General features: G+C 44.3%; 2 protein-coding genes and 1 long non-coding RNA gene across 5 annotated transcripts in view; 1 reads left to right on the top strand and 2 right to left on the bottom strand.

Annotated features, from left to right (window-relative positions):
• The window catches only part of LOC120496103 (core histone macro-H2A.2), a 20,913-nt gene extending 20,045 nt beyond the window's left edge, over nucleotides 1-868 (bottom strand). The window contains exon 1 of the mRNA XM_039696202.1: nucleotides 272-868. The gene's annotated coding sequence lies outside the window, so the exon portion shown is untranslated. The remainder of the gene's footprint in view (nucleotides 1-271) is intronic.
• LOC120496104 lies at nucleotides 19-1,670 on the top strand. The gene is made up of 3 exons (XR_005626214.1): nucleotides 19-184; nucleotides 1,015-1,141; nucleotides 1,478-1,670. It is a non-coding gene; the product is annotated as an uncharacterized LOC120496104 (long non-coding RNA).
• Nucleotides 1,671-9,175: 7,505 nt separating this feature from the next.
• COL13A1 (collagen type XIII alpha 1 chain) overlaps nucleotides 9,176-12,275 on the bottom strand; it is a 90,585-nt gene continuing 87,485 nt past the window's right edge. For 2 of the 3 annotated variants that reach the window (XM_039696199.1, XM_039696191.1), the window contains one exon: nucleotides 9,176-11,488. In XM_039696199.1, coding sequence (XP_039552133.1) covers nucleotides 11,456-11,488 — 33 coding nt within the window. In that variant the 3' untranslated portion in view covers nucleotides 9,176-11,455. The remainder of the gene's footprint in view (nucleotides 11,489-12,275) is intronic. The other variant, XR_005626213.1, reaches the window with a different exon arrangement.

A 12,275-nucleotide genomic window follows, 5' to 3' on the forward strand; every position in this document is an offset into this window, starting at 1 on the left:
CCACCCTTACCACCTCTCCCCCCCGTGCAGAGCTTACCCGCGGCCCCTGCCGCCTCGCGCCCCCCCTCCCTTTATGGCCGCCCCTCACCCGCCCCCCTCACGGCCTCGGCCATGGCCGGGCCCGCCCGCAGAACGGCAGCGGCGCCGGGAAGAGGAGGAGGAAGAGGAGGAGGAGGAGGAGGAGGTGGGTCGTGCGGCCGAGGAGAGAGGGAAGGAGAGGAGCAGGGCCTCGCCGCGGCCCCCGCAACCCCCGCGCCGCCGCTGCCCTCACCTGCCGGCGCCCGCCGCCGCCGCCTCCTCCTTCTTGTCTTCCCTTCCTCTTTTTCCTCCCCCTCTTTTCCTCCTCTCCTTGCCCCCCCTCCCCTTTCCTCCCCCTTTCCCTTCTCGGCTCCGCCTCAGCCGCTCTCCCCGTATTGTATGTTTCAATGGCGATGGCGGCTGCTGGTGAGGGGGGCGGCAGGGGTTTCCTCCCGCTCCGCACATACCGCCTCTAGGAGGAGTCACTGCAGCCCGGGCCCGCTACAGCCCCCCTCTCCTGGCTGCCGCCCTCCCAGCCCGGGCCCCAGGGCTGCAGTGGGGGCAGGACCCCTCCCCGCCCAGCAGAGAAAGGGCCCCCCTGACCCTGGTCCCAGCGGGCTTGTGGTAGCCGGGAGCATAAAGGCAGGAAGCCTTCCCATCCTTTCCCAGGGTGGAGGAGTTCGGAGATGGAGAGGTCTCAAGGCAATCCCAGACTGGGCTAAAGCTCGAGGAGTGCCTGGTTTTTGTTAGAGAGAGCCACCCATCCCTCTGTCCCTTTGGCAGGGGGGCCTGAGCGCCTCGCTGCGGTGCCTGGAACCCGAATATTCCAGCATCCCCAAGTGGGCTTGGAAGGGCTGTAACAAAGAGTGCCGGCAGCTCTTTGTGTTGTATTGCACTGGAGCGTTCTGGGCGCTCACAGGCTTCCCAACTCGTCCTTGAGGGCTGCAAAGTTCCCTCCTGAATGGAAGCTGAGGGCTTTTCTTTCCTTCCCTGCAGTTCAAGAGCTCGAGCTCCGAGAGACGCAATAAGCGATTGTGCCATGAGTCTTGGCAGCGCCAAATCCGTGAGCAGGGGCTGGTGCAAACAGGAGAGTACAGGGCTACACCTCTTTAACTGCTCCCAGGTACATTTTTACATCACACCGGGTTTGTATCATCATTCCTATACAAGTACTTTGTTGCACTGGTTTTGCTATAAAGACATTTGGGTGCTACTGTAGTGCACTAGGAGATACATTATAAACACAGGCCACTCCTGCTTGCTTGCAGTGTTACTTTAGGAGGGTGTCTGGGAACAACAGAGAGAAAGAACCATTCATGCATTCAGCATTCTCTTTGCCACTGTAAAAAATCATAAAAGATTCACTTGAGCTTGGTTTTTGGCTCTGCCAAAGTAAGCAATTTTATGTCTGCACAGAATGGGATTTGGTGGGTAAAAAAGCAATGGAATATTTCCCCAGGTTATGTTTATTGTGGATCACACCATCTCATGAAGAAAGAGGGCATGAGTTCAGGACCTGCCTTTTCCTGTAGCCTTGGGTAAAGCAGTTCCCTTTACACAGCTGGATTTTGACTGCTGTTTAAATGGAAATAAAGAATACCTTTTCTCTTTTCAAGCATTGAGTAACAGCCTCAATGTTTGGTGTGGATTAATTCTCTGGAGTCTGTTCTCTTCCTCACTTCTTTTTGAAAACCAGTTCAAGATGCCTCGAGACCATAGGAGAAAAAACTCATGTATGAATTTGACTTATTTTGCATGTAAGAGGAAGCCTTACCTTCATCTTGCCCACTGGGATTTGGAATTTATCAAAGGAAGAAGATATCAGTGTATTGAACCATATTGTGAGGGTAGGAGGAAGCTCAAGAAGCTTTTCAAGCACTAAGCATAAACATTAATGACAATGTAAAACCCATGTGAAAAGAAAAAAAAGCTTTTACATTTTTCTATTTCCAGATACAAATAACTGCATCCAAAAACCCTTACAACCCATACAATGTGGTGTGTGGTTTTGGAATTTAAAATAATTTGAGATGAGGCAGAGTAAGCATCCCAAGTTTTTGAAAACATTCCCAGTTCGTTAGAGTTTAACATCAAATAGTTGCTGTGTGATAAGAACACGAGCATGTGGGAGGTCTTTCAAGGAAAAAAAAAAAAAGTCTTTGTGTGAGGCAAACTTTCAACATTAGGAGAACTCCCTCTGTTTATAACAACATTTTTCTGTTTATAAACAACATTCTCCTGAAGGAAACAGGAGCGCTGGAGAAGTGCGAGAGAGGACATTGAAAATTTTCACAGTGTAACACTTTTTAAGTCTGTCATAGATGTCTGAATTTTAATACCAATTTTTGTGCTGTTGTGATTTTTAATAATCTCACCATAAACTCATATTCCACTCTATTTCTCCAGTGGATACAGCCTATCCTTAATCTAAATATTAATAGCATTTACACGGATATTTTATGTTGCTTCAAATATTTTCTGGAAGATTTGGGGTCGCTTTATGGCACAATAAAGAATTTTTGAGCAGAGATCAGAGCAAGGCAGCACTGGATCAGTTACTGGGTGTGAATTGCTCTGCACTAACACCACCCTTGGAACCAGCTGCTTGTGGCACAATAAAGAATTTTTGAGCAGAGCAGATCAGAGCAAGGCAGCACTGGATCAGTTACTGGGTGTGAATTGTTCTGCACTAACACCACCCTTGGAACCAGCTGCTTTTTAGAGCAGTCAGAGACTTCTGGTCACAGCACCTGCAATTTCCAGCCATTGGGATGGAGCTGTTCGAGGAAGAGCTGTTCCCAGCCCTCATCTGTGCCGTGCTGGAGTCGAGCAGAGCTCTCCCCACTCAGCAGGAGCAGGGCCTGCCCTCTGTGGGTTGTGCCAAGCCCATCTGCCTGTTGCCTCCCGAGCGCAAATGCAATCTGTTACTTTGTCAAAACAAACAACACATCTATCTGATCGTTTCTAGCCTGCTGCCTGCCTGACTCCCCAGCTATGGGGAAACAGCCTGTTTATGGCACTCTCATTTTGGGGCAGGAGCTGTTGTAGCTCAAACATTGCAATGAATATTTCACAGCTCCAGACACAGGGCTTGGCTCTCGCTGGGGCTGGCAGCTGTTCAGGGTCATCCTGGCAGGACAGGAATGCCAAGTACTCCAAAAGCTCCATTCTGTGTGTGTATATCATCCAGGGAGCTTGATCAAATCAGTGTAAGCATTGATTACTGACATTAGGATAACCCAATGCAATCAAAGTTGGTGTGTGTCTATATGGTGGTCATTGTGAACAGCTGTAACAGCCAAGTTCTGCAACTAATCTATATTTCTGTAATGAAAATTAATTATTTTTCCCATTTTTTTAGCCATTTTAAACCCTTCCTCCACCTTTCATATTGCTTATGTGCTTTTTATGCCAGTAGTTTGGGTACAATGGGCTAAAGAATCCAGAAAACCTACATCCTAACTTTCTGGAGAGCTCTCTTTTAATAGTACTTTCTTAAATTAGACCATCCCACAGACTTCAGAATCTAAAGTCTTTGTGTGTGTCAGATTCCGACACTTTGTTTAACGTGGGCTGACTAGCTGCAGTCACAGGTTAGCTGTAGTGGGTAAGCAAGGGGAAAGGTCTTTCTTCCCCAAACACCAACTGATTCTAGAGGTCAAATGTAGCTTATTAGCTTAGCAAAATATCAAAGATGTCTTCTCATCCTTTAAAAGGAGGTTTTAATCCTTTTAACTTATCCTTAAATGCAGCTAAGATCGTGTCTTAATTATTCCTTAGCCCTATAACAATTGAATGTTTAATCACAATCAACATAACTTTTGTTTTTTGGTTTAATGGAGATTTACAAATATGTCTTTCAGAATGAGGAAAAAAGAATAAGGTAACAAACCCCAGAAAATGACATTGTTTTCAGCTGAGGAATACATTGTAGGATCCCTCTCCACAACTCAGAAAGAGTAGCCAGAAGGGGGTAGGGAAAATTGTGGGAATCATGAGCACAGAATGGCTTCTCCAAAGAATTAAAACAGGTTAGGACTTCTAGCTAAGGAAACTGAGTGGTGGCTTGAGAAAGCACTGATGCTCTTGGCTTGGTGCTCTGTGATTCCCAAGGATTGCAATTTTTTACACTAACTACTAGAATACCCATTTCAGTTTCTGAGTTTGAGGAAAGCTAGATGGATGAAACCATACATTTGTGAGTGATGCTTTTGGCCACCGATCAATGTGGTAACCAGGCACTGCCAAGCTAAAAGGCAGAAAAGCCTCTATCCCTGTGAATTTCTTTAAGCAAACTGCTTGCAACAATGTGCATTTACTATGGCACAGCTTTTGGTGCAGAAAGTGACACATTCTTTGGGGACTCCTGATGCGATGGTTTGGGTTTGGCATTTGCAGAACTGTACTTGTTTGTCAGAGGAGCAAAGATGCAGCAATGTGTCATTGGGCTGTTTGAGCCCCGAGTCACTCAGCTCCAGGTCTGCACCTAACAGGTCACACGTCCTACTTCTCACCTGTTGCAAAGGGATCTTAGAGCTGACTGATTGTTCCTGTGCTGATAAGGGTGTCTGGCCCTTTGCTGTTACACCCTCTGCTGTCATTTGGAGCAGGGACACACATTTCCTTTCTCTGGTGACACAGACAAGCACGTTGTCTCCCTGGCTCAGCTCCAGGCTCTTTTCAGGGCAGCTTCACAGGTAAGGACAGCACAGCCCTTCTTGTTTGACTGCTTTCATAATTGTTCCAGAGTTTGATTTAAAACAATTTACCTCATTAGCTATTTTTCCTGCTAACTGCATAGCCCTAAAGGGAAAAAAAAAAAAAAAAAGAAGAAAAAGCTGTGTCCTATGAATAAATGAAAATGTTTTGAAGCAAGCCAACCTTTGGGTCTCAACCTTTGGTTTCTATGAGGCAGGACAGAGCAACCTCCAGAACATTTATTTATTGAGTGAGTGCAAGATTTCACTGCTCTCCCAGGGTAGAGCAACACATGTCCAGGAACCATCACTTTATTAACAAGAGTGCCCTTGAAGCCTTAAGGAATGATAAAAGCCAAAGTTTCAGACATATACTCCATTCCCAGTTGGATCATCAAAACATGTTTGTTTTGCTATATAACTTTATGCATCAGCCACTGTTAAACATCCAGATCCTTGAGGATTTTGCCTCACTCCAAGCTCACTGTACCCAGAGGAGTTCAGGAGTGAAGCACACTTTTGCTGTCTGGCCACTCAGAGCTAATGTTTTTCATCACAACACTTTGATTCCAAGGAACCTCCACTGCACTGGTGAGTGGGCTCACACAGAAATGCACTCAGGCATACAGGAGAGGGGACAGGAGGGAAAGGGCTGTACCCCCAAGCTGAGGGAAGGGACAAAGGGATGGACACCTCCCCATTGCTCCAGCTTCAGGGAAAGGCAACTCACAAAGCTCATAATTTCAAGAATTTTAGCATGGCCATAACTAGAGAGAGTTTGTCTCTGCCCTCTTTGCCCTTGCTCTCTCAGTTCCACAATTAGTGTGGCTTTGTGACTTATGGTTGATTAATTCCTGCTGTAAGAGCAAGCTGCTGTTCTTGCCATGGGAGGTTTCAGGCTTTCTCCTGTGCAGATTCCACAGTGCTAGGGCTCAGTGGGTGTTGCTGCCTTTCCCTTACACAGGCACTAGCAGGACTCTGTCCTCTCTCCAGCCATCTAATTTTATAGTGATTACAGTCTTTTTGATGTTTCTTCATTCTAAATCCACTGAGGTTTCTCCTAAATCCATTGACAGTTCCCGGGCCTGACTGGCAAACAGCAGATGGCGTGGTTGCCTCAGCACAGGGACCTAAAACCCACCCGCAAAGGGAAAGTGAATTCACCTGTAAGTGAATTTATGGGCTATGATTTGCGTGTGGTGTCATTCACAAAAGACACAAACTATGTGCAGGTAAACAGGCATTTTTATAAAAGGAGAAGAAAGTATGTACATCGTAGGGAACAAATCCAGACTGTATTGGAATAGCTATCTATGTATCTATTTAATTTATAAATTAAAGTAGAAACCTCACTAAAATGTTGACACAAAGGAGTAAAGCTTCAACACAAGGCACAGGGAATTCATCAGATTCCTCTTGGAAAACAATGGGATGACACTTTAAATATGATGTCATGTTTACCATTACAACCACCCCCCAGTCAAAGATATTTTTCATAACCTCCTGCCTGGTTTTTTAGCCCACTTTTAGTTATCCAAAAACCAATTCCCCAAACAAACTTCCTCCTAAAATCTCACCTATTTGTTCTCCTAACATAGATAATTAATGTAAATACTGTAGTAAGGTATTTAAAACAGTAATAATACAGCTCTGCATAGCAGTTTTTACCACAATATAACCAGCACCTCTGATAATATCAGCACTGGCTTCTTTATCTGATAAATGGGTATTCGGTGATTAAAGATTAAATTCTCATCTTTTACAAGAAGACAGAAATGCTTTGAAGGTCCTGTATTTAAGCAACACTTTACTTTTACAAAACTCAGCTTTATTTACTACTGAGGAGTGGATTCAGGGGGTTCTTTAAATCTATCTCTGGTTTCCAGGACAGGGATGGTTTCATTGAAATCACTGGATTAATTAATGAAATTAGGAAATGTGTAACTGAAACTCAGCTTTTGTTCTGACAAAAATTCCTCAGCCATTTTTCACTCATACAGATGAAAATCATTTACCTGAATCCCTTTCCTTGTACATGTTGAGTGCTTAGTCCTTTAGTGTCTTTTTAATCTTATATCACACTGAGAAAAGATTTGCTTAAAAACCTAATAGTGGAAAAAATATTTATAAATAAACACCAAATAATTACAAGGTTTCAATTCTGTTATGATCAGTATAACTCCTTATGGCACAGCTATCTCTGCTTTTGTAAAATATTGCTAGGAATGGTCAACATGGAATTCAGAATTCCCAGGATTAAAAACCAAACAAATCAGCACTATCATAATAACAAGAAAAAAGTGAAAAACAAAAGTCAAATGCTCATTTTGGCTGAAGAAGCTCCTACATTGGTTGAAAAGCTTGTGGGAAAGAACATCCCTTTGTTCTCTTCATTCTAGCAATTACTAAGCATGGAATTTTGTGGAAGTCAAAAAAATTCCAAGTAGCTAAACTATGTCAAAAGGAGTTGAAACAATGTCCTAGAAACAGCACAACAACAGTAAAAATTACTGGTAACACGAAAGCATCCACAGCACATGTGTGAATTAATGCCAAATAACATTGGCTATTCAATATAGAGGCTAAAAAGCTCAATGTGAAAAAAAAGTATACGAAATGTATTCAGATTTAAACATCTCAATCAGTGTCTGCAAGAGAAACATAGAAACAATGCCCTGTCAAGTCTACTCACAATTCATCACTTTGCTACAGCTACAATAAATATTCGACATCCTATGCCATCAAAGGGGAAAAATCTCTCTTGTAAAATACAAGGAAACCAGATATGCAAGGACACAGTTGCTTCAGAAATTGTTCTCCTGCAGGTCGTTCGTGTTTGCCTGGTGCTAGCTGATGAGCACATCTCGGACAGAAAGTGTCCCAGTGCCAAAGAATTTGGTGTCCAAGTGACACAAAGATGAGAAACAGGAGCAGTGCCAATGACACAAGCATTCCAGCTGTGGGACAGGCCATCAGGCCATGTTTCCTGTAGCTCTGAGGCCTCTGAACGCCAAGGGGGGATCAGTGGGACTTTCTGCAGGAGCTGTGTCACCGGGATGGGGGATGGCAGAGCATCCAGAGAAACCCCACAGCCACTCACTGCCCCCACTGCTGATGGAAGCGTGGGGAGCCCGTGACATCCCCATAAATCAGGAGCTCCCTCCCACTGCTGCCCTGCTCACTCTGCATCACTAAAGCCATGAGAACAGGGTGGGTCAGGCCGTTCCTCCCTGCATCAGGGTGATCTCAGCCCTTTTGGGGTGGGCTGAACACAACAATGAATGCTCTGCCTCAGCTTGCCCGTCTTTAAACGTAACGGTGAGTGAGGACAAGGAATAGCAGAGTCAAGGGAGTGGGAATGGGACAGCTCAGGAATGAATGCTGAAGGAGCAGGCTTGGAGAAGGAGTCTGCTTATGGCAGGCCAAGTGTCTCCCTCTCCTTTTCACTGCCATCACCCAGAAAAGGCTGTGCAATTCATGGAGCTAACGTTCTTCCTTGGGAAGGCTCAAAAAAAGGGTGAAACTGCTCGGTCTGTGGCACTGCTGGTGGGGTGCAACATCAGGGTAAAAGCAAATCTTTGCAGGAGAGCAAAAAGGATGATTTACTGAAGCAACGTTTTGAAACATTACTGTGAAAAAACAATGGAATTATCACAAAATGGAATTTCACACTCCCAGCAAACCCCCACTGGAGACAAGAGACTGACAAACAGCACACCATGGAAAGCAATAGTGTAAGTTGCACTCCACAATCAGTCCTCTCGTACCTGCCATTAGTATCTAACTTACTAAACTTTTACACAGCAGTTGAACAAACTCAATGTTTTGCAGGAAAAACAAAAGTTTAGCTGGTTTTTCATTAAAAAAATCTGCAATATTCTGACTCCATTTAAAAAAAGAACAAACAAAATCGTAAGAAAGCTACAGAACTACACTGCCCTTGCTGCCTTTTAAACAGTAAAAGCTTTACAGTCAACTCAAAAATAAATCACAAACATCTACAATCTTAATTCATGTTTTGTCACGATGTTCTCATCAGACCAAAATGTTTACCAAAGCAGGCCTACAAGGAGGGAGGGAAAATAGCAGGAAGGAGGAAGGGTAGATAATAACAGGGAGTGGAAAATGATCCAAACGTGACCAACAGAGATTTTCTGAAAATGCAGAAAAGAGAGCAGTTATTTTGTCTGGATCAAAGACATCCGGAAGATATAGGTACAAAAAGAAGAGACAGGAAGAAAAAAACTGAAGTGTAAAAGAAAGGGAGACCTTCATCCAGCAAAACATTTGCACACAGGCTCAGGGTGAAGCACAGCCTAAAGCTAAGCTTGAACCCGCGTGTGCTGCTGGATTCAGAGGAGGGAAGACAATAGCAACAGACAGGAATACTTGAGCAGGTACCCCCCATGAACTTGCCACCTTCAGATAAACGTCTTCCTAATTTAATTTTAATTTTTCAGCTCTGTCTAGCCAAAACTGCTATTTCAGCTGCAGAAGGTTTTGCTGAAGAGGACACAGCGACTCTTGCCAGACTTCACTGCTTTCAGACAGACCACCTCAGGTGGGGAGAGACCATTTCCAACCAGCTGGTCCCTAACATAGCCCTTTCTAGCTTTGTAAATGTAAATGAAGCCTTGTGAGGGAGCGTTTTGTCTGGGAGAGGTCACTGGCACCTGGTCCCTCGGCGCGGCCTTTGGTAATATGTTTATGCCCACTAAAAACGCGTTTGCCGACAGAAAGCACCTTTTCACTACTGAACTTGGGGTGAAAAAACACGATAGGAATGTCCTCAGGACATTTGGGGTGAGGAACTTCTATGCACTTATTCCAAAAGCCCATTAAAAATATACCTAAAAGAAAACACAGGAAAACAGAATAGAGCAAACAAATTGCCCCCAAAAATCATTAACAAAAAAGTAGAAGTAACACTATCAAACTATATATATAATGGTTTTCATTAAAAAAGAAGGAAAAATGCACACCTACCGCCTGCAGTTCTGGTCAGGTTCTCCCTCCGCCCACCCCAAAAAAAGTAAAAATAAAAAAAAAAAAATACAAATAAAATAAATTAATGTTTCCACCAGCCTGGTTCTCAACTGAAACAATTTCTTCCCCCACTACTCTCTTTCCTGAACACATTTGTTAGAAACCTCAATTTTAAAAAACTGCAATTCTTCAGACAGATATGAAAGGAGGACTTTTCCCCCAATCTTTGCAAACCTGGACTTATTTTAACAGCAGACTTTCTGTGCATTGGAGAGGACATGGGTGTCAGGTAAGGGTGTCCTTATCAGAAGATCAGAATGATTCCACTTGTGCTGACAAAGAACGTTTGAGTCTGGGATTGCTCTGGGTTAATGGCATCCCTTTGAGCTTGAAGTCAGCACTTTCTCCCCAGCTGTAATGTGAATTGCTTAGCACTTGGACCCGTCTAATGATTGAGATAATATCATTCATTAGCTCTAATAACAATGGCCTTGGCCCACCCTAGCATTTCAATATGCAAATGGCATCATTTAGGCCAGCGGGGAATCACTCCCTCAAAGTTAAATATGTGGTTTAGTTCTTGGGCAAACGGGACTCCCAATGCACTCAGGAAAATAGAGATGTTTTGTCATGTTCAAAAGATAGGCACTTATTTTACATTTGGGATTTTTAAAAACAAATTGCAAGAGCTGTGGTGGAAAGACGCTTGAGCTTACATGCTAACCTTCAGCAGTGGGGGCTGAGTAAAGGATGCCAGGTTTGCATGGCAGCTGGTGGGAAGTATCCAGGATTGTACGTTCTGCCCTTCAGGCTGGGAAACGCCCTCTGAACCCCTCAGCACTTTGCCAAATCTTTACTTCCCTTTAGTGAACATATTAAAACATGTAATAATGGAATTGAACCTTTGTGATCCTTCTTTTCCATCTGTGCATCTGTGGAGATGTACCCACAAAAGGGCCTTAATGGGCTAGCAGAAAACATTTCTGCAGGGCTCCAGACAAAGCACATCCAGAGGGTGCAGTGGAGACCAAAGCACGAGCACAGGAAGCAAAGGAATTAGTCAGTGAAACCAGACTTTTTCCACACTCCACATTTTTCTCTTCTGACAACATATTTCATGCCTTCAGAATCCAGTATGGTTTAAAAAACCCAAACAAACCAATGTCATTTCCTTATAATTAAACGGGAGAACAAAAGTTTGTGATTAAAAGGTTAAAGATGGAATCATCAATGATACAGGTGGAAGTTTGTCACCTGGTAACCAGAAACGGTAGCAAAAAGTGTTATCATATCCTCTCTGAGCAGCACTCTGAACTGAACACAGTTCTGGGGTTTCTCTGCTTTTCTAAAGAGAAATGTTCAAGAAGGGTTTCTTTCTTGGATCAAAGGATCCCCTCCCAGAAATATTGTCTATGTCTTGCACTCATTTATGTAGCTGCTGCTGGAAAATGAGCCTAATTCTTCATCTGAAGAGTCTGACCACAATAGTAGAATGAAGCGAAAATGACCAAAGAAAAAGAACACAAATGGTGCCATTCTCAACCCTTGCCTCTGGGAGAAAACAGAAAGCAAAGCAGAAAGTGCTGGCACGCCGAGCTCCTGCAGCTCCAGCATCTGGGCACACATTCCTGCTGCACTGCTGAGGAACTCTTCCCAAACTCCAGGGAGGCCACTCGCAAAACATCTCCAGCAAATCTTCAGGAAGGTCCTCCTCTCCCTCTGCTGCCATTTCCCAAGCTTCTCCACCCTCAGACTCATTTTCTGGCTATCAGCCAAGGAGTTTGACCCTTGAAGTGGCAGACAAAAGGTTTCACGTGAAAACAGACAGGCAGAATTGACAGGAATCCACAGCAACAGCAGCCGGGTTACAGGCTTTAGTAGGGACAGAGCCTGAAACAAATCGCCATGCTCGGGGTGGTACAAACCCAGCTGCCCTGCTTGGGTTTCTTTTGACACTCAAGGACCTCAGGTTTGGGAAGAGCAGCAGATCAGTGCGGTATCACTGACCTGTGCCCTCTTGTCTATCCCCAGCGGCTGATGAGATTGTATCAGGATTGGGGCTGTGGAGCGGCAGTCCAAAATGCTTATCTGGTACTTCAGTTAAGATCCCAGGCTATAATCTGCCACGGCCACAGGGAACATTTGTCACCTTTATTCCATCTTTTAAACGGGCGGGTACCCTAAACACTTTCCCCGTAGTAGGTAAATCTTTGCTGACTCAAGCCAGATACTATCAAGAGTTCTGGCAATTTCACTTCAAGCTCCCTTACACCTCAGGCAAGAGCTTTCTCACAAATAGAGCAATCAAAAACCAGCCCAAGGAATAGAACAGGTACAGCATCACCTCGAGATTCCTTAACCTTTGAGGAGCTGTGTCAGGACAAGGTGGCAGATGTGCACTTGCTCTGCTCTTGGATCAGATAAAAACAACCAACAACAATCCCATGCAGTGCAATCAAAAACCAAGAACACAAAAACTATGCCACACAGACCAGTGGAAACAGAAAGCATTGGCAGCTTCTCCTAAGGATCTCTGTATTTTAAGGATTAATAGCCAGGATTTGTAGAAGGGAC

Source organism: Passer montanus, unplaced genomic scaffold (genome assembly GCF_014805655.1).
Source record: "Passer montanus isolate IOZ18808 unplaced genomic scaffold, ASM1480565v1 scaffold96, whole genome shotgun sequence".
Lineage (NCBI taxonomy): Eukaryota > Metazoa > Chordata > Aves > Passeriformes > Passeridae > Passer > Passer montanus.